Source organism: Onychomys torridus, chromosome 7 (genome assembly GCF_903995425.1).
Source record: "Onychomys torridus chromosome 7, mOncTor1.1, whole genome shotgun sequence".
Lineage (NCBI taxonomy): Eukaryota > Metazoa > Chordata > Mammalia > Rodentia > Cricetidae > Onychomys > Onychomys torridus.
The window spans coordinates 30,899,924-30,925,814 of record NC_050449.1 but is presented as its reverse complement, the minus strand read 5'-3'; the positions used below and the strand labels follow the sequence as shown (position 1 = coordinate 30,925,814).

The following is a 25,891-nucleotide window of genomic DNA, read 5'->3' as shown; positions in this document are numbered from 1 at the left end:
ACAAATCCTTCCTGTATCTGTTGACTTGTATATCCATACTCCATTGTTGAACATGAACGCTATCCCCATGACTGGTAGGAGCACTGTGGAAATAACATCTAATGATCCAGGCTTCCTGCCCAAGAGCAGCCCACAGCTTCCTGGTGGATACTTATGCCCCTGTATGATGAGCGCAATGCACTTATTCAGAGGCTTCGGTGACTACCTAGACCTTGGGGAGCTGGAAAAGACCTCCCTGGGTATTTGACCTGGGACAAATTTTCAGTGACATTCAGAAGTGCCCACAGTGGGGCAATGAGAGAAGAGGCCTCAGTTGGAGGACAGCAATGCAGGACATGGAGACTGAAAGACAGTCATTTTTGTTGTTGTTGTTGTTGTTGTTGTTGTTGTTGCTGCTGCTGCTGCTGCTGCTGTGTGGTCAGCTCACATACCTGCAGGTTCTACATACTGCAGATTGAACTAAGTATGGATTGAAAATATTTGAAAAAAAATTACACTAAGCACACAGATTCTTTTTCTTAACATTATTTCCCTAGATAATATGGTACAATGACCATTTCCACATGATTGTCTGAGGTATTGTAAGTTATCCAGAGGTGACATTCAGCACCCAGGAGAATATGGCCGCCATGTGTTTCCCTCCTGTAAGCTTCCAGAGTGCTCAGTACCCAGCTCTGTGTAGGGTGTACAGGTTGTATGTAAATACTGTGCCATGTTAGGGAAGAAATGAGACTGGTGGGGGGTGGGGGGTGTCTTGGCACTGATCCTCTGTGGCTAGCAAGGGAAGAGTCTGTTTTGTTCACAGATCTACCAGCCATGGACAGGGAGGCTGCTTGGCTCCTTCCTGTGAACCTTGTGTAGTACAGTGGGAGCATCACTGGGGACCCAGAGTCCCTGTCTGTCCAGGGCCTGACATCTCCCTTTCTGGGCTCCCTCTGCTCCCTTCCAATTAGCATGAAATTGGCTCTGGTAATGCTGGTGTACAATCCTTCTTATTAGAATCTTAATAGTGTATGATCACGGGGTCAGGCACCCTGGTGTGGTGGTCAGGGTCAGAGGTGTGAATTAAAGCAACACACAATTCCGATTGCTTCAGTCAGGGGCCGTGGGGGCCAACTGAAGAGACAGCTTTCCTTTGACACTGCTAATGACCACACTTGCAAGGCTGCAACACTCCAATTCCTCCCTCAGTGAGCTTTGAACATCTTGCCCACATCACCCCATCCTCACAGTACGAACTCTTTACAAGTATTTAATCATTACATAACATAATAATGTCTTGTTAAGTGCTATGCCTGAGGTCTCACAGCTAGTCACAATAGAGCTGGCTTGTGAGGTGCAATCTTTGGGACTCTAGAAAGTCCAAGCATTTCTTCTCCACTAGCAAGAAGGCATGATCCTGGTCTGAGAATGCTAGGTGGTTTGGCCCTCTACCCCTGAGACCACCATGTCTCCCCTGTTTTTAGGACGAATCTTTGGTCCCTTTAACTCTCATGATGCCGACTGGATGTCAGACATGTGTGCCATGCCTCAGAAAGCCCTAGAAACATATTAACTCAGTTTTGTCGGCCTCCACACCCATTGGCTTCAAGACCCTCTTCCCTGGGCTCCTCCTTTCTTTTGTTTTTATTTCCTTGTAAGGGTTTTTTTCCCCTAAAAGTTTCCTGTAGACCAGGCTGGACCCCTGCTTTCTGCCTCTCAAGTGCTGGGATTGTAAGCATGAGCTGCCACACCCAATCAGACGTTTCCTTTCTTTAATGCCACTCCCCTCAGCCATCTTCCCACTGCTCTGGCCGATACAGATTTCCTTCCTCTAAGCTTCCAGCGTGCTCAGTACCCAAACCACAGCATCTCCAACTTCACCTTTGTTTTCCTCCATCAGTAGCCATTTGCGTGTGATGGTGATGGGGACACATTCTTTTTTTTTTTTTTTTTTTCCTTACAAAGAAAACATTTAATTGTGGTGGCTCACTTAAATTCAGAGGTTTAGTCCATTGTCATGCTAGGATATGGCAGCGTGCAGGCAGACATGGTGCTGGAGAGGTAGCTGCTACATGCTGATATGCAAGCAACAGGAAGTAGATTCAGGGACACATTCTTAAGTGCACACTATGCCTTCATGAAGTGTGGCTGGAGAGCAGGAGCAAACATAACCAGGGCTGGACCAAAGCTTGCAAGCCCCTGGGAGACGCCTGGACCGCTCAGCCCTCCACAGGGAGTACAGAGCCGCAGTCTGAAGAACTGAGTCCACACTGCCATCCGAGCGACAGTGGCAGCTTTTTCATCTGACCCATCTCACAGTCTTAACGGTGGGTTTGATGAAATGAAGTGAAATGGATGGAAGCATTTCAAAGAGTTAAAAAGGTCCTATGTCCATAGTGTTCCGTTATATTTTTCCCATCTTTCCAAATGCCTAGCGTGAATCTGGACACATAGTAGATATAAATAATAATTAACTTAGATCACATTGATTCATCCCCCCACCCCACCCCTGACTACTTTCCAGGGGCTTTGGAGGCCATTGTTGACCCCAGCTCTGAGAAAGCCTGCCTTCCTGAGGGATCAAGTGCCTTTTGATCAATACTGAACTGACTCCAGAAACTCCCCTGGTCTCCGTTTAGACGATGAGCTAGGGAGCCTAAGGCGCTGGGGAGCCTCTGTGTACACTCCAGGCCCATTGTCCTCAAGAACAAACACTGCCCTTTCCGCAGTTTGGGCTCCCAAGCCCTGGGTTGTGGCCATGTCTTGATGAACTCCAGGATGCCCTGGGCACCACGTGCCTACAACTTCTCATCAGCCCTTCTTTCATTTCAGCACCCCTACCCCACAGAAGATGAGAAGAGGCAGATTGCGGCCCAGACAAACCTCACCCTCCTACAAGTAAACAACTGGTGAGCTGGCATCATTGGCCCTCAGGCCCTCAGATCCAGGGGCACTCGCTTGGCAGGGGAATGCAGAGCAGGGAGAACAGACCGAATGCCCACACCTACCTCAGCCTCAGCTCCACTACCAGGCCAGTCCTCTTCTCATGTGAGCTAGATAGAAGGACTCTGAGTCAGCTTGTCCTGGGCTTCAACTGCAGCTTCTCAGCGCCCTCTGCTGGGAAACTGGGCCAAGCACATGCCTAGAAACTTCCTGACTTTAGAAAAACCAACATTGCCAGAGAATCTGAGCTCACTCGTAGCCCAGTGGAGACAGACTGGAGGGTCTTGCATCTGGTACCAAAGGTACAACCGGCTGTGGACATCTGGTCTACCCAACTCCATGTGCACTGAAACCAAAGTATTTTACAAAGTAAGGGAGGAAGAGATGCTTTCCTGAGTCCACAGGGATGTCAACGTCCTTGTCTGCTTCTAGACAGGATGGATAGATGGTACTAGACCCTAAAGCTAGGCCCCTGTTGTAAGTACAAGTCAGAAGTTGGTGACCATGACCACAGCTCTTCCCTTCTCTGTTGAAATGTGGTGGATCTTGAGTAGGAATTTCTGACACCTCCTTCTGCTGTCTTCCCATGCTGCCTGTGGTCACCAAGCCCTGGGTAATTCACAAATTCCTCAGCCATAGAGGGCCTTTATCCCTAAACTGGTACACCTGTCTACTGACCCCTCGGGGTAGCTTATCCTTCGTATCTTCCCCACCCCCAACCCGCCCATGTGACCCAGATGGTGACTAACCAGATCTTCACCATCACCCCTGGGCAGGTTCATCAATGCTCGGAGGCGCATCCTGCAGCCCATGCTTGATGCCAGCAACCCAGATCCTGCTCCCAAAGCCAAGAAAATCAAGTCTCAGCACCGGCCCACCCAAAGATTCTGGCCCAATTCCATTGCTGCTGGGGTCCTGCAGCAGCAGGGTGGTACCCCAGGGACAAACCCTGATGGTAAGACCAGGACTGAGGAAGCCATAGTTTGGGGCAGTGGGGCTCCTGGAAAGCAAAGATTCAAGGGCTGAATGTCTCCTTACACAGCCAGGGTTCCTGCCATTGATTCTTCACAGCATTTGCCCCTGCTTTTTATAAATCCTACTGTAAGAAGGGGTGTTTTATACACATTTTTGTTTTTGCTTTTGCTGTTGTTTGTGTTTTGTTCTGTTTGAGACAGAATCTCACGTAGTCTGGACTCAAAGATACTATATAGCCAAGGCTATCCTTGTATTTCTGATCCTCCTGCCTCTGCATTCTTAGTGCTATGATTACAAGTATGAGCCAAAAGAACTCCAGCTCTTGTGTAAATTTGAACAAACTCAAAGCAACTTCACAGAGGAGTGGGAGCTGATGGTCCTTGGAGTCAGTGGCTGCTCAGCAGAGCCCCTCCTCACTCCTATTCCTGGGTTGCTGAGTGAAGTCAGTATCTGCCTAGTTCTCTAAGGCCAAGGCATCTATAAATACCAAGGCAGGCATCTGGCTTGTGAACAGAGGCCAAGAGAAGCTTTGTTCTTCCAGATTCCCCACCACACCCTCCGTACATGCTCTTCAGATTGCTGGTTTCCTAGTGAACAATGAATAATTTAATCAGCGAGATGTTTCTGAAGCTGGCACGTGAAGACCTCTGTGTGGGCAGGAGGGTGGAGACACCCGTGTGCATGCATATCTTCGTGCATATGGCTGTACACTGGTTCCTATGTGGTGGGTCACCATCTGTTGAGGTAGAATAGGCATAAAGAGAGGTCGTGGGGTTGAGGATTTATCTCAGTTAGCAAGCACAAGGCCCTGGGTTCGGTCCTCAGCTCCAGAGAGAGAGAGAGAGAGATCGTGCTGGACAAGCTTGCCGAAACTCCCAGATCTGTCAGGACTGGCACAGTGTCTTGAATCCATGACTTCACTGTCTGAGACTCAGTTTCCTCCTCTTCAGAGTGGGGAGTCAGTCAGAGGGCTCCTGCTTTACAGAGTAGTTAGAAAGTAAAATAAATAAAAACAAACAAAAAAATTCTCTATATTTACATAGAGAATACTGAGCATGTATTGGCTGGGATGTTGCTACCTGAGATGATTCAGGAGAAGAGGAAGAATGGAGGGATGGGAATCTCTACGCCAGTGAATTGTCTCATTAAGTATTTGGACAAACAAGGGGCCCTCCATCCCATGAGCCAGCCCATCCACCCTGTCCATCACTAAGGTTGCAGGGCCTGACCAATAGCCCTTGTATATCCTAACCTTTGTCCTCTCCCATACAGGTTCCATCAACTTGGACAACCTGCAGTCCCTGTCCTCAGATAACGCCACCATGGCCATGCAGCAGGCCATGATGGCTGCACATGATGACTCGTTGGATGGGACAGAAGAAGAGGATGAAGATGATATGGAAGAGGAAGAAGAAGAGGAGGAGGAGCTAGAGGAGGAGGCAGATGAGCTGCAGACAACGAATGTCAGCGACCTGGGCTTGGAACACAGTGACTCCCTGGAGTAGTCAGGCAGCCCCGATGGCACTGGTCACCAAGCAGGAAAGGAGTGTCATCAGGAGGGGTCAGGGTGGGAGGGAGGGGACATGGGCAGGCAGTACCAAGAAAGTTGGGCCCTAGCTTCCCCAAATCATAGCTTGAAGAAATGCAGAGGCGACACCCTGTTCCTTTCCAACCACCAAGCTTCAGTGCAAACCTAGTTCCAGACCCTCAGACTGCAGAGCACTCCATTGCTGGGACCAGTCAAACAGCCTGTGAGGAAAGGCAGAGTGAGAGCTGGACTCACCCAACACCTGAAGACAGATGACACCATGGCTCCATGTGGAAAAGGACTTGGGTAGTTTACAAGCCCTGCCCCGTGAGGTGGACAGGCGCTGTTTGCAGAGCGGACCTTTGCCAAGGGGCAGACTTGGGAGGGAAGGATGAGACAGAGGGGGCTAACATTTCCCCACAGGAGAATCTGAGCTCCCTCGAAAGACACTCAAGGACAGGAGGGAGTCCAAACGCATAACTGGTGGCCAGAGGAGGGCCTGAGACAACACCATATCCTGCAGATCCAAGGGGGGCATAGACTGCACAGGGCTCCAGCTCGCCCCACCAGGACCCTGTCTCTTAGCACAGCAGCCATGGACTTAGGAGAGGGGGAAGGAAGCCAAGAGACTCCTTCTTCCTCTCTTGGGAATATATTGTCGGTGGGTCCAACCTGAAGAGGTTAAGAGCAGTTCTCCATCTGGGTCAGCTCTAGGACCAAGCAGGCGGGAGAACCTGGATCAGGAGCCATATCAAGATGACTTTGGGGAACACATCTGTCCCTAGGTGATCACATCAGAGCTCCTGTAATAATAGGACCTTGGTGTCTTACCCTCGATGCTCCTATCCTCAAATGGAGTTCTCCAGATACCCCAGCCCCTCTGTAAACCTTTAGTGAGGGGGGGCAGGGGTTCTTCCCGCTCCACAGGTTCCCACGGTATTCCTATGCTCCCAGGCTGGTACCACCAGCCTCTAGCCTCCTTCTTCATTCTATCCTCCAGAGAAGGCAGAAGACACATCGGAAAGAAACATTATCCCAATGGGAAGCCAGGGTCTGAAGAAGGTGCTGCTGCTCTTGCCTTCAGTACCCGACATGGCAGGAGAATGGTGGACCAGTTGATCTGCACACACCGGTGGGTCCGACACTGAGGAACTGGGGGCTCCTGGGAGGACGCTTTCTACCACCTGCCCTCACACACACCCTCTAAGCCCCACCTTGGAGGGCCCATGATTGGCACCCGCTCCTCCTGTCCCCTTCTATTCTACAGCTGTGAATGGCAGGACTAATCACGTGTGTGTTTTCCATTGGGTTTAATGTGATGGATGTGCAGTTTCATTTGTAAATGTGCATTAGCCATCTCCTTCAGTGGTTGGATGTGAGTGGCTATCTGGCTCAACCAGAGGGGACCCTTGGGATCTTCTGGGACTTCCCCTCTTCTACCTGGTTGGATGGAGCAAAAGGATAGTCACTTTTCTGAGGTCTCCCGGAAATGAATGTATTTCTCCCCCAAAAGAGCTGATATTTAATGTTTTACTAGGGATTTTTGAGAAACAAATAACCTTATTTATAATCTGGGTGATCCAATCATTTTTTTACTCCCTTTTGATGTCATACTTAGAGGAAAGGCAAGCTTTTTGGCGTGAGACTTTTGCAACACGCAGTGGATAAAACATATTTCCTCTTCTAGTTCATTTTTCTTGTTAAAATACATACATCCACACATAACTTCCTCTACTCAGCACCATGACAAGCACCCTACTCAGCACGGACATGTGTGCATATGTGCACATGGATACACATGCCTACATCTCTTCCTCCCAGCCCCTTCCACCCGCCTAATGTTATGCAACCTCCTTCCAGTGTATCCACCAAACCAGTACTGAATGTGGCCGCAAAGTTTTCAGTAAACCTTATCACCTACCGAAATGCTGATGCACAATTCTCTCTTCCTGTGACTACCTTAAAGATCCCTTATGCTTTCAGTGGGACCCTGGGCCAGACAGGATCTAGAGGCCCAGAATCCACTCCCATTGAACTGACCTCCCTCAGAAAGAGACAAGGGGTGATCTCTGTTAGCCTCTCTGCAGAGGAAGATGGTCTACTTTGGCACTCCAGCTCTAAATCGGAGCCTAGAGGGGACAGAGGACGCTCCGTACTGCCCTCTCCTGACAGTTCTCTGCACTGCAGTGGAGACCTGCCCTCCCTTGTAGACCTCTGTATTTCTCATTGTTTCCCCAGGACTTTATCATCCAAGTTAGTGCAGCCATGGCCTACACTTCACTCTCATCATAGGTGGAAAGTCCTGGATTGTGGAAAGAGATGCAGCCTGGGCTGCAGCTTTAACCCTGGTACTATGTCCAGGGCAGGGTCTGACCCCTAGTCCTAGGAGTCATCTCTGCATTCCCTGCAGCCAGGCCAAGGATGCAGAAGGGGTCAGAAAAGTCAAAAGATTCAAAAGACGATAACAAACACATCACCACTTCACCTCCCCAAACTGGAAAGACAAAGAGCCAGACATCGTAGACCATATACGTTTGTCCTAACCCTCCAGAGTTGGAGGCAGGGGGATCAGAAGTTCAAGGCCATCCTTGGCTACATACTCAGAGGATAGCCTGGAATACATGAGACTTGTCTCAAAAAATAAAACATAAGTAAAAAGAGAGAATTGGGGGAGATTTCATTATCATTTCAAGCAGAAGTTTCCAAGTAACACACACACACACACACACACACACACACACACACACACACACACACACAAAGGGACTGAAGAGAAGGCTCAGCAGTTAAGAACACTTGCTGTTCTTGCAGGGAGGACCCACACTCAGTTCCCAGCACCCACCTCAGACAGCTCACAACTGCCGGTAACTCCAGTCAGGATACTTTTCTCTGACCTCTGCAGATACCAGGCAGGCACACTGTGCACATAACATACATGTGGGCACTCACATACAAATGAAATAAGAAATCTTTAACATATGTACACACACACACACACACACACACACACACACACACACACACGCTGCCAAGGAAAATAATTCCATGACCAAATTAGCTGGATACTCTTAGCTAAAAATAAATACCAACCAAATTAACCCAAAGTTCCTAGCTAAACATACCACACATTGTGTGTAATGCACATTGTAGTCAAGGCTCCGAAAAGTCCTGCAGGAAAAGGAGCATGTTTAACTGTTTAGTTGTTCCTTAGATTCACTTGATCCGTCTCTGCTCCTTCTTTCCAAGTCATATGTAGTAAGGATTCTGCAAACCACACAGCAAAAAATATGTCCCAAGAAATTATACTAACATGGTTTTTTCCCCAAGGTTTTCCATCCTGGGGTGCCATCTTTTCGACCATGCTGACAACTGAAAGTGGGTTTGTGGTGTGGGTGGTTGTGTTCTCAGGAGGCGGCAAATGCTTTGTACGTATGACCCAGATGATGCCAACAAACCCAGAGAGTTGTCCCCTGTGGTAATGACAGAGAGTAGATACTGGGGGTGGGGGTGGGTAGATTTCCTCAGCCTAAAATGAAACTCTGATATTACGGCCCAAGAAACTACTCAGTCTAGCTTCTAGACCTGACTACCAGTTCATCGAAAAGGCCCTTTTCAGGCTTGCAAATCCTGCTGAAGACTTAAACATCCTTGACCAGAAGCCCTTCTTCTGATTTACATAGGCCAGATGATGGCAATGGCTGGCAGCCTGCAACCATCTGGGTCTTAATCCCAAGGAGCTCACTGTTGTTTCTGCACACAGTTGTTAAACTCACACTGTCCTGGGCTCCATTCCAGGCGCCGAGGATACAGCCATGATCATGAAGCCCTTCCAGGCAGTGTACATCCTAAAAGACTGGCTCAGAGCCACAGTCTGATAGTTCTGATTGATCTCTAACTTTATTGCTCAGTATTGGCCGACAAGAGCTGCTCAGGTCAAGTGTAATGTTGAGATAACATCCTGCTTACACACATGGTTTACTCAGAGCAGTTGCTTTTTAAGATTGTCACACCAACATTTAGACGTTAGAAGATTGTACATTGGAACAAATGAGATTCCTGGTCTCTCCTGAAAGTCAGGTAGTCAGACAACTTGGGATGTACATGCCTGCATGACTGTGACTGGAACACCTGAATGACTGCTACCCCAAGATTCACTCTTTAAGTTATGACATCCCCCACTCCTGTGGTAGCCCAGCACTGAGGCTGAGGTCAGCTGTGGTTATGCTGAGACTGACCTTAAGTGGTTAGTTAGGTATTCTCCCCTTTCTAATATCTAATTGGGTTAGAGTGCTTTGTTTTAGGTATTTCAGTCTGGTTTGGTTTGATTGGGTGGTATTGGAGAATGCTAGGTAAATGTCCTACCACTGAGCTATATCCTAAATCTTTGTGTGTGTGTGTGTGTGTGTGTGTGTGTGTGTGTGTGTGTGTGTGTGTGTGTGTGTTTTCTTAATCTCACTAAGGTGCCCAGGCTGGATAGACCTTGAATTTGTGATCCTTTTGTCTCACCCTTCCCAGTAGCTGGAATCACAAACCTATATGCCACAAGGCCCAGTTTGATCTATTTTGTTGAGGGAGGAGGTCTTTCTGTATATCACAAGCTGGGTAACTAGTTATGTATAGCAGGCCAGCCCCAAACTCACTGTGCAGGATAGGCAACCTTGACCTCTTCGTCCTCTTGCCTAAGACTCTAGTGCTAGGGTTACAGCTGTGCATTGCGGTGCAGAGCTTGTAAGTTTATAATGGATCTTTATAAGAAGGGAAGTATTTCTCTAAACCCATCTCTCCATCAAGAATGAGAAAACAAGATCGTCCAACAGGACTCTGCCTTGGAAACAAAACAGTGGAGAAAATATATTTCTACAAAAGCAGATAATTCTGCCTTTTCATGCACTTTGTGCTTATCATCTCACACCTTCATTCACCTGTCCCACCTGCCTGTCTGGCCTTGAAAGGTAATCATGAGCTTTGAGGGAACAAAAACTACCATGAGCAGCGTTTCCTCAGGAACATTGCTCACAGAAAATAGACTTCAGGGGCCCTTTCGTCTCAGTGGGTAAATGAACTTGCCACCACACCTGACCATCTGACTTCAATTCCTAGGGTTCACAAGATAGAAAGTGAGAACTAAGACATTCAAGTTGTCCTCTGACCTCCACACACAAATAAATAAAATATATTCTTAAAAAAATAGGTTTCAGAGCTAGGCATATGCACCTGTAATCCAAGTAGGTAGGAGAGAACGGCAGGAGGATGGAAGGGTTTGAGACCAGCTTGGGCTACCTAGAGACCTAAGCTAAGAAAGATAAGAGAGAAGGGGTAAGGGAGGGAAGCGGAAGAGAGAGGAGAAGAGGAGTCACCAGCTCCTCTTTTAAATTCCTTCCTACACAGCCCTTCTTTCTTTTTTCCATGTAGATCCAACTTCAAAGCTACTCACCCATTCCCTGCCCTGACCTTTCAGGGTGCCTACTGTGTACAGCATCAACCTGAGGTCAAAGAATAAATTCAGCTTTGCAGGGAGGGCATCACTAGCCAGGGGATAAGGACCAAGGCCAGCAGATAGTGCGGTCTGAGTTAAGCTGTGTGCCTCTTGACATCTTATTTCTAGCCCACAAACAAGGCAGGTTATATTACACCACTTCCAAGTGTATCTTCTACTTGGATATTTCTCAGCCTCTCTCTGGGCCGATCTCATTTAGCCCCTTTGCAAATTAAATGCATCTCATTAAATTGAACCCATTTAGGACAATGCCCTTCAGGTGTGTGCATCTTCGTACATCCTTCATTTTAAGACAAGTGTTTGATTTATTTTCATCTCATTAAACTCTTTAAAATTATGTGCATCTCATTACACTCAGCACACTGAGATGACTTATTTCAGGTGTAGACATTACACCCAGTATTACCAGGCAAGAATATGAATTTTTTTTTGTTTCATTACAAGCCTTACAATTTATGTACATCTCATTACAATCAGCCATTTAAGACAATTCCCTTCAGTTGTATGGATCTCATTATACCTTTTCATTTACTGATTTTTTTCAGGTTATTTATTCAGAGAACTCACTTCAGGTGTGTATGTACCTCATCTTCACCTGTTATTCGTGTGACTTTCTGGGTGGCTGTTCACATCATTGCCTTGTAAAATGTTTATTCTATCAGACTTCTTGAAGGCCAGTAATGCCGTCTTGTGGGCCTCTGATGATGGCACACCCAGGAAGAATGCTGGGCTTTCCTCTCTGGGTTTAGTCAAGACTGTCGACAATTTCCCTTACTACACAGAGACCACCACCATCAACTGTCCTCATGTGCACACTGAGGAGGCAGGTGGGATCTAAGGTCTCCTTCCATTGATATTCATGAAACTGTAGTGCTGTAGATGATTGCTCAAGTTCTTAGCTCCTCCTGGAGAAGCTGCCTAGATACCCACCCAGCTAGGGAATTAAATGAGTACCACAGCCCAGCTCCCAGCACCCAGAGGAACACGTATTTCCTGCTCCATCCATCTGTTCATCCATCGGTCCACCCATCCTTCTGTCCATTCAATTACTGGGAATGGAACCTGGGCTCTGTCTCTTGGCAGGTGCTACACTGAGCTACACCCCCAGCCCATGCTCCCCTTTAGACTAGATGGAACAGTGACTCCAGTTGGAAGGGGGTGAAATAGCTTTGCCCTCTTAGGATGGAATCTCCCCAGCTCCCTCCAGGCCCAGTGGCTTTTATTATCTCTCTTCCGATCCTATCCTGGGGATTCTCAGCTGGAGCACACCTTAGAATTGCTGAGAAGGAGTTTTGGACTTGCAAATCAAAATATTTCAGAGTCTGGACCAGGAGGTGCATTTTCTTTTTCTTTTTCTTTTTTTTTTTTTTTTTTTTTTTTTTGGTTTTTCAAGACAGGGTTTCTCTGTGTAGCTTTGTGCCTTTTCCTGGAACTCACTTGTTAGCCCAGGCTGGCCTTGAACCCACAGAGATCCACTTGGCTCTGGCCTCCCGAGTGCTGGGATTAAAGGCGTGCGTCACCACCGCCTGGCTAGGAGGTGCATTTTCAACAGCACCTCAGAGATTCTCAACTTCTGAACTCGATTCACAAAAGCATCTTCAGGGCAGTCACTTGGAGCTGAAAATGGTGGATTCTCTTAGCATTGTCCCTCCAAACTCACACTTGCAACTCAACACGAGTAAGTTCAGAGTGAGTAATCAGAATCGCAGACAGGAGACCTGTGGGTCAGTGAAGCCTCTCACCCATGGCCTATAGGAATCTTTGGTCTGCACACTAACATTGTCTCTCCTCCCTCTCACACTGCCCATTGCCTTTCAGGGCCAAAAAAAAAAAAAAAAAAAAAAAAAAAGCCAAATCACTACACAGAGGCAGCCCATGCTTGGCTCTCCACTCCAGATGTGGGAGCCGGGGCATGAGGAGTAAGAGTCCAGGAGCAGAAACGCTGCCTGGCTCTGGGACTCCTGTGCTACAGGGGAGCTTGGCTGCAGGGAGCATGTGGTGCTTCTGGGTATCTTGAATTCATCCTCAGGTTCTAGCTTTTCCACCCAGTGCTAACACTGGGTTCTAACTCAGGCAGCATCCCTGGGTGACTCTGGGCTGCTGTGTCTGTTTCTTCTTCTGTCACTCCACCTGTCGCCTCGCCAGTGAAAATAGAACCTATTCTCTAAACTCAAAATAACTCTGGCTTGACACCCTTCCACCACTTCTTGGAGTGAACCTGCTGAAGAATCAGAATGCACCGCCTCCTGCCTGCTGTTCATCTCTTCTTCCCCAACTCTGGGGGGCCAGGAGTTCTACAATCAGCCCGAGGCCTCCCTAGGCCTCTCTCACCAAGCAGGATTTAATATGGATAGAATTGGGCATTGTTGATCAAATCTGGCATCCTAGCACTTGGAAGGCCAAGGCAAGAGAATCGCTAAGAGACTGAGGCAGAACGGGATGGTGGCGACGCACGCCTTTAATCCCAGCACTCCAGAGGCAGAGGCAGGTGAATCTCTGAGTTCGTGACCAGCATGGTCTACAGAGCAAGGTCCAGGACAGCCAGGGTTATACAGAGAATCCCTGTCTAGGGGAGGGGTAATGCGAAGGGGGGAAAGAAACAAGAGGGAGGGAGGAGAGAGAGAGAGAGAGAGAGAGATTGAGACTCGCCTGAGCTACCTAGTGAGACACTGTATAAAAACACAAAATAAAACTAACAGTTACAAGGCTAGAGTCCCTGTGAGGCTGATTTAGGGGAGTAGGCTCCATCCATCTTCTTCTGTTTTTGTTTCTGTGTCTCTTGGATTAAAAAATAATGACCAACCAAAGCTAGAGAGGCCACAGGGTCCAGCCCTGTCCCTGTGTTCCTCCAAACGTACTAGTAAAAGCCACCTATGGAGCACTTCGAGTACATTCTAGACACTAAAGATTCTTCAAAACAACACTGAACATTCTCCTAGAAATATGACTATCAGTAGTCTCATTTTTAAAAGATAGAAGTTAAGGCTAAAAGAAATTACGTAATTTAAATATACATATATATCCACATACATAAATATGTTATTTTGGAGGCGGACATGGCTCATGGCTGTAATCCCAGCACTTTGAAGGCAGAGGCAGAAGTAATTCAAGGCCAGCCTTGGTTACATAGAAAGTCTGAGGTTAGCCTGGACTATATGAGAACATACCTCAAAAAACTAATAAAAAAAAAATCTAATTAAAATTAGGTTTTAGTTAAGCATGGTGTTATGTACCTTTAATTATAGCACTGAAGAGGCAGAGGCAGGGAGGGGGTTCTGGGAATTCAAGACTGGCCTAGTCTATATAACGAAGTTCCAGACCAACCAAAGACAGATAGAAACTAGTCTTTAGTTTGGAAGTGTGGCTCAGTGGAGGAGCAAATGTTGAGCATGAGTGAGACCCTGGGCTCAATCTCAACACTCAAGAAAAAAAAAAGTATTTGATCTGATGTGTAGTACAGATTCAGAATTCAAGGTCAAACCCTTTTATGAGACAGTCAGCGGCCTCCCTAAACCTTGGCTTGACCAGAACCAGCCATCAGGCCAAGGGAGGAGACCTTTCATCCTGAAGTTCTAAGAGGTGTTTGCCTCCCTGAACATGCCCTCACCTGTCCCCCACAAAGTCCCTTGGATGAGAAAGCACTCCAAAAATGCTGGTTGCAGCCCCAGTCTGCCTTCCCACAGCAGTCTCCCTTAGGAAAGGGGCAAGACAGAACCTGTCCTCTGAACTCCGGAACCTGCCAGGGGTGGACTGGAGGGGGAGTCAGGAAGGGGAAGCTGTCTGGGATGGAGGAGTGGGCCAGAGCCCCTTGCTGATGGTGGCACAGACAAGGTCTAGAGATCTGTGTGTGTTGAGTCCAAGTGATGTAGCAGCGCCAGCCAAGCCTTTCCCCTGACCTGCATAGAAAGGCAACCCTCTCCCCGCTGCCTGGAGATCAAGGTCCAGTCCTTAGGTCTTTAGGACCGACTCCTGAGCCACGAGGACACAATCAGGCTGGAAGATGGAGGAGGCACACAAAGCTGGGCGCTCTTGGACAAGCTGACCTAGAACAGGTGCTCACACATAAAGGGGGGTCAACTGCAAGCAGAGGACTGGCCCAGGGCTCCGCGCCACTGTCAGATCCAGCAATATTGGTGGGAGAGGATAATAAAAATAATTCTGTTCAAGGAAAAGGGGGAGGGGGACAAAGGATGAAGTGGAAATATGCTGGACTGGAATACAAACACCTGGCTCCTCACTTTTTGCTACCTATGATTCATTTCCTTGTTCTGGGACATGGGGGGCAGGGAGAGCCGGGACAGTGCGGGAGGAGAAGGGAGGAAAGAGAGGAAAGCAGAGGGGAGAGAGAGAGAAAGAGAGAGAGAGAGAGAGAGAGAGAGAGAGAGAGAGAGAGAGAGAGAGAGAGAGAGAGTGCTTGTGTCCCTGGGGCTTTTTCAGACAAAGCTATTATCGAAATGCCAACCAGCTCGTGCTTGGCTAATTTGCATATTCCATGCTGAGCACTGGGAAGCAGGATGAATATGCATGAGGGCTTGGGTAAGATGTGGAGCTGCTGGGCTGCGGGCTAAGGTGGCTCATTGTTCTTTAGAAGTAAGGCTTTAGAAAGCCAAAGCACCTTCCAGGTCAGCAGAATGGCCTGTGCTTCCCTCTCAGCGGAAGGAGGAGAGCAAACGCCAGGCTCAGACAGAAATCCAAAGGATGACGATCCTCTCAGACTCACAAAGAAATACATAATCAGGCGCCATCAAGAATGGGAGTGTCTCTTCTCTAAAAGTAGCATATAATTACTCCCCTCTTGTGCATGCTAATCACGGAGGCTGGCTCAGGGATGAGAGTCACCTCTCCTGGCTTTCAGGAAATAAGGCTCCTCCCCTTACTTTTTGCTTTCTAAGCAGGAAAAGCGGACACCCTGGGGTGCCCCAGCTTTCAGCCTCCTACGTAGACCCTATAACGCCCTGGGTGACCAGGCCTAGGACATGGTGGGTGCTGATCCGTGCCGTGGCATGGATTCAATCAAGTACTTGAAGATTTCAGTTATAATACATCTTAAGGCAACGGGGTAGGTGCCAGGGGTATAGATCAGTTGGAAGGGCATGCCTGTCTTGGGAAGGCCCTGGTCAATGCTTACTCATTGACAATTTACAGCTCTCTATGACCACCAACTGAAGCTGGTTCTACTCCAGACTTTGAAGTGAAGGTATAAAGGGCTTGCTTTATAATTTCACAGCAAAATTCGTGATTTCCAATATCATCCTACAGAACCTGGGGCCACAAAACACTTGCCATGCTGTTTTCTTCCTGAAGGATTGTGGCTGTCTCCTATTCTTTTTTTTTTTTTTTTTTTTCCTGGAGCTGAGGACCGAACCCAGGGCCTTGCACTTGCTAGGCAAGCGCTCTACTACCACTGAGCTAAATCCCCAACCCCTCTCTCCTATTCTTAAACAGAGACAAAAACGATTGGAGAAATGTTCATCCCACCCCACCCCCCCCCCATCATGTGTTTCTACTCCACATAATTAGAAGGGGGGTCTCCAGCACCATAATGGGTTTTCTTCCCAGGACTTGACCTAAGTTTAGAAAAATCTTTCCATAGAAACCCACTTGAGTTCAGGGACCTCCCAGCCACTCCGCCACTGGTCTACCCAGGAAGGCTCCTGTAGATGGGACTTTCCACTACTGATTTAAGTGCTGACATCCTAGACTTGGTGTGAGTTTTGTGATGGGCTCTGACATGCAGTTCAACTTCTGGACTTCCCCTTCACCCCACATTGCTATGGTACATTCGAGCTCCAGAACATTGGAATAGAAGGGAAGCCTGAGAAGAGTATTGGTTTCACCTGCTAACATTAGCTGAGCCTTCCTTGGGTTCTGGTTCCCTTCAGAGCAATGCTTTCCCAAAACCTGATGCAAATGCTAGCCAAGGGGAGGGCTTGTCTGAGGTGGGCTTGGAGAGACCAGGGATTTTGTCGCTTCTCTAGGTGTGGTTGGTACTGCTGGACAACAAAGCTTGATGCATGGGGACAGAGGGAAGGAAAAGCAGGGGGTACAGAATCTTGAGGGATGGCTTTCACGTGCCTTCCCAACTCCTGTTGCAGAAAAGGTGACAAAATCAAGGCACTCTTCTCCTCCTCTTTCCGATAACCTCCTCAAGGGTCCCAGACACTTGAGGTTTATTTTTAACTATCACTGGCTTTGATTAGCTTGGCTCCGGCTGCTTCAGACACCTGCTGGCAGGATAAATTGGGGAAAAAGAAGCAGCTGACCCAGATCTCATAAACCCAAAACAGGAGGAAAAGTGTGTGTGTGCGTGTGCGTGCGTGCGTGCGTGCGTGCGTGCGCGTGTGTGTGTGTGTGTGTGTGTGTGTGTGTGTTCGTTCATTATTTCCCCTTTGCTGACATTAATGAAAAACCCTACAGCTGGCAAAATGTTAAACTTCCTGATGATGATCTCATGTCACTGGTGACTTTTGCCATCTGTAGCCTTAAGGCTGATGAGTTGTAGAACTGAAGTCACCTTCTTGGTCAAAGGCCCAGTATCAGCATCAGCGTATAGATTCCAATGATTGGGGCGTGCGCTTTGTGGTCTCCTCTACCTGAGGTGGCAGCCTGCGTGTTCCCTGCGCTATGAACACACACAAGACATACAGGTACTCTGACAGCTTCCTGGTAGAGTAAGGCCCTCCTCCTTTGCTTCCCACCCACCCTCAAAGATTGCCTCTTGTCTGCTTCAAGGAAAGCAGAAGCCTGGGGAATGAGTGGCAGAGAACCCACTCTGTCTTCTCTGTTGCCCTTATCAGGCTCATGTGGTTAAGCAAGCATTATGTCCCTAAACATCAGAGAACATCTACTTGGATGAGACCTAAGTGTCCGTCCATCTCTGCTACCTCCTTAGTAGCCTTGGGCGAGTTGCTGACCATCTCTTCTTCAAGGCTTTCTCCTCTGGGTAGCCCAGAAGATATGAATCCATACCTGCTTATGACTCTTGAGTTGCTGGGATGTGCCACAAGGTGTAGAAAGTGATAGGGCTGGTAGGAGGCATGCAGTGACCACCCCGTAAACCTTTTGTTTTGTTTTAGTTTGGTTTGGTTTGGTTTTGAAAGCCAGGAGTATGGGAACTGGCAGTGTGAGTATCGTTCAAACTAGAAGACAAGAGGCAATAGAATTCAGGCTATGCCAGGACAGAGTCAGCATCCGGGATCCAAGGGCAGCACTCACCTGCTGTTATCGAGGCTGACAGACGCCTACTATCAAAGCCAGAGGCTGCATGGAGGGGTTAGTGCTGCTGGGCCTCAGGGCTGCAGTAGGGAGGACCAAAGTCACAGGATGCTGTTCTGTTTCCACAGGCCACTGAGGGCAGAGAGGGTGCGGTGACAAATCTCGGGGCAGGAAAAAGGTGCATCCTCCCAGGTAGCCGAGGTCAGCAGAGCTACTTCCCTCCAGCTCCTGAGCTCCAAGGCCCCCAAAATCCAACCTAGCACCCCAATGAGCAGCATTGCAGACATACCACTTATAGCTCATCCCTGAGATTCTCCACCTCCGCCTCACTTCAGACCACCTAGTTTCTACCCCACATAGGCAAGCAGTGAAAACTTAAGAGACGATGGATGGCCTCCTGTGGTGTAGGCAGCCTCATCACATCACAGGACCCCACTAGTACCCACCTCGGGGTATCAGCACCATGGCCACAGGCCAGCATTTAAGAACAGCCAGACATCCTTTCCCTAGAGGGTTTGGAACACAGAGCCAATGGACACCACTCTCCAAAAAGCATGAAGAATATTAATTAAATGAAGGTTTATTTCAAAATTAGTCTTAGAGTATAAGCTGGGTTGAGGGCTGGAGCCAGACTACATAATGAGTGGTGAGGGCACCTGCCCTCCCCAGCATGGGTGGAGAGGAAGCAGCGTCTTGGGCCCTGCGCCCGATCATGCATCCAAGGATTACTAGTACTAGAAGCCAATTGCAAAGGACCCCGCGCCCGCTGTGGCTCATGTTTAATCCAAGGTAAACTATACACGTTTAAGTACACGCCGGAGGTTACGTGGTGTCATGCAATCCCAGTGACAGGATGACCTTCTTGCTCAGTGACCTCCCGCAGTGAGGCTGCTCCAAAGGTGAGGTTAGGTTGGACAAAGCACTGAAACGAGAAGAGGAGAGAGGTCATGCAGGGATCACCCTGAGCAGAGAGCCACCCCCAGGACCTGAGTCGTCACCTTTCCAGGGACAGGAGAGAATGGCAGGTAGCTGCTACTGTAAGCAAGTGCTGCAGTCTCCAGGGCCCGTGGATCTAACTCTGGGACTTTAAGGAAATGCCTTCCCCGGCTATGCTCATTCTTCACCCCCACACTAGGACGTACCTGAGCTGCTGACAGGGTTGCTGAGAGACTTGTAAAATACGCTCCATAAATATTAACTATTTTATACATTCACTGACATTTCAGTGGGTCACGGCCTAGCTTTCAGCTCACCGACCTCATATAACCCATCTCTACACACTTCTTTGAAAAACTTCTATCCTTGCAAAGTCTTTGAGAGTCATGAGTTCTTCCTATTGAAATTTAATGTTAATCCCTCTGATCCTCATAGAAAGAGTACAGTCTGGGATTTCACAACCAGGTTCCATAAGCCTTTTGCAACTCTTCTAGGTTTTGTGTGAATGTGGAGCAGGAACTCAAAAATGATGGGTCCAGACACACATTGTGTGGTCATCAATGGCTAGTAACACACAAAAAGAAGACAACCACACAGTGTAGGGCTTCTCACGGGGACCTGCAACCACTTGTCAGTGGTGTTTAGCAAAGGTCCTGAGCCTGGACCTCATCAACCCCTCGTTACACCAGTTACAATAAGTAAAGGAGACAGAGAGTAGATTAAAGATATTCTATCATTTATTAATTTAAATAATTAAGAAGGAAAGGGACAGCTATATATGTTTTTTGTTTGGGTTTGGTTTGGTTTGGTTTTGGTTTTGGTTTTTAAAGATACATTATTGGCCGAGCGTGGTGGTGATCCCAGCACTTGGGAGGTGGAGACAGGAAGATAAGGATTTCAAGGTCCTTCTCAGCTACAGGGAGGGTTAGAGGCCAACCTGGGCTACCTGAGATCCTGGGAGGAGGACAGGAAGAAGGAGTGGGAGTGACAGAGACACAAAGACAGACAGACAGACTTAGGAGATAAAGCCTCACATTGTATGGACCTTCATCAGATCCTGATGCAAGCAAATGAACTGGAAACACTTGATGGGGACCAAGGTGATCTGAGCAGTGATTAGGTCACCCGTGACTCACACAATGCTGGATTTTGTTGTCATAGCGTTCCTTCTTACTTTTTGTTGTTTTGGGAGTGGAGCCCAGGGCATCATACTTACCAGGCTTACTCTACGACCCATCACCATGCCCAGCCCTAGGTCTTTAGTTGTGATAATGGTATTATGGCTATGTGTCCAATGCTCAGATTTTAGAAATGTACACTGAGATATTTATGAGTGAAAAAATACTAACAGAAATCTGCTTCAAAACAAAATTGCAGGATAGGAGTATAAATAAGACTGGTGTGGGCTGGAGAGATGGCTCAGTGGTTAAGAGCACTGGCTGTTCTTCCTGAAGACCCAGGTTCAATTCCCAGAGCCCACATAAGTCAGAACTCAGAACTATCTGTAACTTCTGTCCCAAGGGACCTGACACCCTCTTCTGGCCTGTTTGGGCATACACAAGGAGAACAAACACATTCAGGGAAAACACCTATACACATAAAAATAAATAGAAATTTTTAAAAAAGAGATTAGCTGTGAGTTAATCCTCTTTACTGTTGGCTGCACTGGAAACTTCCATAGTAAAATGTTCAAAAAGAAGTTACAGGCCGGGCATTGGTGGCGCACGCCTTTAACCCCAGCACTCAGGAGGCAGAGGCAGGCGGATCTCTGTGAGTTCAAGGCCAGCCTGGGCTACAGAGTGAGTTCCAGGACAGGCTCCAAAGCTACACAGAGAAACCCTGTGTCCAAAAAAAAAAAAAAAAAAGAAGAAGTTCCAGGATAGAAGCTGTGGCTCAGTGGAAGGATGCTCACCTAGCACGTGTGGGCCCCTGGGTCTCCAGCTTTACTCCCTTCCATAAAAGCTTATCAAAAAGACAAACTTAATTATGACACTACACTACTCATTTTTCAAGATAATACTGAAAGTATTAACTTATTTTCAGGCTTTGTCTTGCCCAACTACATATGACATGGTACAAAAGCCGCAGGATTTCCATAGTAAGTCCTTTGCTGGTGTCCTGTTCCTCATGAGGACGCACACTGGTGACCTGAAGTAACAGGGTCTCCCCAGGCCTGTGAGGGACACCCGGTAGCGTGAAGCCCTGATGATGACCACATAGTTTGTGTGACCGCTGCCTGGTTGGCCGTGGTGGTGCTCTATGAGGGCTTCAGCGTGAGCTCCACAACTAACACAGGAGCCCAGAGGACCCCTCCTGTGTGGGGAGGAAGGCAGCTGCTCTCACCTTTTAAAATGTAGTCCGTTAGCAAAGTAGGCACCTTCTCATTGTCCTCCTTCATGGCGAAGAGAACTAGAGAAGGAGAGAGAGGGAGATATGGGCCAAGAAGATACTGTCAGGGTATGGAGCTTGCTTCTAAGGCTAGACAACTTCTGCCTTAAGTGAGAAAGAAATGATTTGAGGAAACCAAAAGAAATGATTTGGCATTCATTGAGTATAAGCAGATGCAGCCCTCTACAAGCTTTCAAGAGACAGCATTCCTGGGGTGAGAGAGAATACTCACAACAAGCCACAGGATTGTCCCTGCAGAATGGACCTACCTACCAGTGATTTCTTTCAAATGTCCCTTTTGGCTCATCTATAATATCTATACCATCAACCAAATGTGTATCTTTAATAAAAATAAATGAAGCAATGGTCCAAAATGATAAAATCAGTTTTTGGACATAGTCCATCTAAATGTTAAATATTAATTGCTGAAACACTAATAAAACTGTGCTTGCTATTTGTTCTGTTTTTTGAGACAGGGTTTCACTATGTAACCCTGGCTGGCCTGGAACTCACCATGTAGCCCAGGATAGCCTTAAACTCACAGAGATCCACCTTTCTCAGCCTCTGAAGGACTACAATGAAGGACACTCTCCACCATGTCCAGTTATGAAACTGTCTTTAAAGATATTCTACACACATAAAAAATTGTTATTGTGGGCTGGAGAGATGGCTCAGCAGTTAAGAGCACTGGCTGCTCTTCCAGAGGTCCTGAGTTCAATTCCCAGCAATCATATATGGTGGCTCAGAACCATTTGTAATGAGACCTGGTGCCCTCTCCTGGCCTGCAGGCATACATGCAGGCAGAACACTATATATAATAAATAAATAAATCTTTAAAAATGTTATTGCAATAATCCTCACCTCCAATTTATTGACCACAAATGAAGTTTATCCACAAACCTTTACTCTATGTTATGTCCTGTGGGAGGAAATGAAGTCCTGAGTGAATGTGTATTGTTGACATTTATACAGCCAGGTCAAAGCCTTCCTCTGGTCCAAACATGGATGTTATGAATCACTGACCCTTACCTAAAAACAGTGTGTGCAGGAACTGTCAACCATACTTCCCCTTCCCTTGACTGCAACCTGAAACTGCCCCCTACAGATATCAGCTGACCTGATTCATCCTTGCTCAGCTGTGTGCAATAAACCCACCTATTGATTCAGTGAATAAAATTAATGTGCTGAGTTTCCAGGCTTCTGCTGGTATATCTCCATTAGAGTACATGGCCCACCCAACCCCAGCTTTTCTGTCTGTCTGTCTGTCCTTTCTTCATTCCTCATTCCTCAAGTCAACTCCAAAGCCATGCAGGTCACAACAATGTCCGTTACAGTGTTAGACTATGTGGAGCTGAAGAACTGTGGATTCCCAGGGAGACTTCACAGCTCTTGCTGAAATACCTACTTGACTTATACAAGAAGTAAACAATAGGAAAACTCTTAAAGCGCGAAGGCTTTTAAGGAATATTTTCATAAAAGATTTAAAACTGCATTTTCTAGGGGTGAGACTGTAACTCAATGGTAGGACACTGGTCTAGCAAATGTAAGGCCCATGTTCCATCCCCAAATAAATAAATTCTTTTCTGTTAACTAAATAACATGTCCTCATGTTCACAACTTACATTATAGAAGTCAACTTAAGAAAATTCTGTAAGGAAGTGTCTGAGCCTTATTTATAACTTCAACAAAAGCACCCAACATTAGACTCTTTCACCAATAAGGTCCTTAAATGAATGACAGTGTATCCAGTCTGTGTAATTTTACACCACCTTATGAAAATGAGAGACCTATATCTTTTTTTTAAAGATTTATTTATTTATTACATATGCTGTATTGTGCCTGCATGTATGTCTACACACCAGAAGAGGGCGCCAGATCTCATTACAGATGGTTGTGAACCACCATGCGGTTGCTGGGAATTGAACCCAAGACCTTTGGAAGAGTAGACAGTGCTCTTAACCTCTGAGCCATCTCTCCAGCCCCAAGAGACCTATATCTATAAAACAGACTCATCAACAAAGAAGGCTGAAGAACATGTATTAGCTTTATAACAAATATACCCTAACACAGAAAAACCTAGAACAATGCATGAAACTGTTAAGCAGCTTTGAGTGTGAGACCACAGAAGGTGTTTCTTCTGCGACGGTTTCCATGTTTCTCCTCAATGATCATGTTTCACTTTTATAAGCAGAGTGAGCAGTGAAGATCTGTGGGCCCTGAGTCAGGAGGCCACCACGAAGAGGGTAGGATCCCAGATCCACTTCCAGGATCCCAGATCCATGTCCCTGTTCTCCTGGTTTTGAGGCTGAGTAATGAAGCTTGGAACAGGGTCAGAACCAGGTGAAGAACAGGACCCAATATGATTAGGATACAAATCAGCAGCTGTCGCCAGGGGAAAAGATTGAACCCATAACCTATTAGGGTTTGTTTTCTTTATGTTTTTGGATATACAGTCACTGTGGTGTGTGGTGGGTAGGTATGCATACCAGGGCATGCATGTGGAAGTCAGAGGACAACTTGCTGGAGAACTTGGTTCTCTCCTTCTATCATGAGGTCTCAGGGATGAAACTCAGGACCCAGGCTTGGTGGCAAGGACCTTTACCTGCTGAGCCATCTGCTGGCCCTGGGGTGTATTTTTAGGTGCAAATTCATAGAGAGGTGGTTAGCAGTTAAGAGCACAGACTGCTTTTCCAGAGGACTTGAGTTCAATTCCTGGTACCCACATATTGGCTCACAACTATCTACAACTCTAGTTTCCAGGGAACTGATGCTCTCTTCCATCTAGGGCATGCTAGTACTACCACCCATACAGGTAGGCAAAACACCCACACACATTAAATAATAAAATAAAAACTTCTATAGGTCATGAAACTGCAACTATCTGGAAAACGTGTAAAATATAGTTAAAATACCACAGTAGTAACCATGATGATGGGGGAAATGAATGTTATGGTTTGATCTGAAATGTCCCCCAAATGTTCGCGAATTGAGAATTGGTCCCTAATTCAATGATGTGCAGAGGTGGAGCTTTGGGGACATGACTGGATCATGAGGGCTCTGGACTTACCAATGGACTGGTATGTTCACAGTTTGACGGGCTCCTGGCAGGTGATGGAAACTTAGGAGGTGAGACCTAGTCAGAGTGTGAGTCCTTGAGGGCATGCCCATGGGGCTCTCTGGCTGCCCCAGAAGCCATGAGATGAGCAATCTGTGTCACTGTACCTGTTCCTCCATGACATTCTGTCTCACCATGGACCCAGAAACAATAAGCCAAGCAGATGGACTGAGACCTCTGAAGCAATGAGTCAAATGAAACTTCTCTCCTTCAAATGGTTTCCTCGGGCGTTTTGTCACAGTTACATAAAACTGACAAGCACACTGAATTTCTTTGTTCACATTTCCATATTCCTACAGTATTCTAATGATGGATGCACTCTGGTTATAATTTTAAAATAACTTTCATTGTGTGTTTGTGTGTGTGTGTGTGTGTGTGTGTGTGTGTGTGTGTGTGTGCATGTGTGTGCATTCGGGCCATGGGTCCTATGTGGAGGTCGGAGGACAATTCTACAAAGCTGGTTCTGTACTTCTACCTTTATGCAGGTCCTGGGGATTGAACTCAGATCTCAAGGCTTGCACAGCAAGTGCTTTACCCACTGAGCTATCTCACTGGCCCTATACTTTTTTTAATGAATTGAAAAATATAAAACTATTTTACAATGGAGAGAATTGCATTAACTTTCTAACAGGTCAATGATGAATGAACAGTTCTTCCCTTTTTCAAGTGCATGGTTAAGTAGTTGACATACAGCAACCTTTGAAATTTGTCCAAGCTGTCTTTCAAATGTTTACTGCTGTGAAAACACAAGCACCTGTAAAAGTTGGCTCTGTGTGTGTGTGTGTGTGTGTGTGTGTGTGTGTGTGTGTGTGTGATCCTGAACACAGAATTCAAGCCTTGTGAATGCCTGGCAAATGCTCTACCACTGAGCTTGAGCTATACCATGGGGCTAAAAAGAGATTGAGAGGACTTGATATTCTTGTAGCAGACCTAGGTAGGTTCCCAGCACCCACATGGCAAACTCACAATTTCTGTAACTCAAATTCATGGAGTACTCTTCTGCATTGTACATGTGTGGTACACTCATGTGCGAGCAAAACCACTCATACACATGAAGTAATAATTAATCTTTTAAATTACTTAAGTAAGAAAAGCTATGGCTGGGCATATCGGCAGATCAATCTGCACTTTTTTGTTTGTTTGTTTGTTTTGTTTTTTTGAGATAGGGTTTCTCTGTGTAGCTTTGGTGCCTTTTTGTAACTCACTCTGTAGCCCAGGCTGGCCTCGAACTCACAGAGATCCGCCTGCCTCTTCCTTCCGAGTGCTGGGATTATGGTCTGCATTTATAATCCCAACACGCAAGATGCTCTTT

General features: G+C 47.0%; 2 protein-coding genes across 6 annotated transcripts in view; one reads left to right on the top strand and one right to left on the bottom strand.

Annotated features, from left to right (window-relative positions):
- Pknox2 (PBX/knotted 1 homeobox 2) overlaps positions 1–7,354 on the top strand; it is a 269,797-nt gene extending 262,443 nt beyond the window's left edge. For all 5 annotated transcript variants that reach the window (XM_036192449.1, XM_036192446.1, XM_036192447.1 and 2 more), the window contains 3 exons: positions 2,815–2,891; positions 3,702–3,880; positions 5,173–7,354. In XM_036192449.1, coding sequence (XP_036048342.1) covers positions 2,815–2,891; positions 3,702–3,880; positions 5,173–5,405 — 489 coding nt within the window. In that variant the 3' untranslated portion in view covers positions 5,406–7,354. The remainder of the gene's footprint in view (positions 1–2,814; positions 2,892–3,701; positions 3,881–5,172) is intronic.
- An 11,345-nt stretch (positions 7,355–18,699) lies between these two features.
- The window catches only part of Fez1 (fasciculation and elongation protein zeta 1), a 59,642-nt gene continuing 52,450 nt past the window's right edge, over positions 18,700–25,891 (bottom strand). The window contains exons 9-10 of the mRNA XM_036192363.1: positions 21,420–21,485; positions 18,700–19,062 (exon numbers count right to left, since the gene is read on the bottom strand). Of these exons, the coding sequence (XP_036048256.1) occupies positions 19,046–19,062; positions 21,420–21,485 (83 nt within the window). The 3' untranslated portion in view covers positions 18,700–19,045. The remainder of the gene's footprint in view (positions 19,063–21,419; positions 21,486–25,891) is intronic.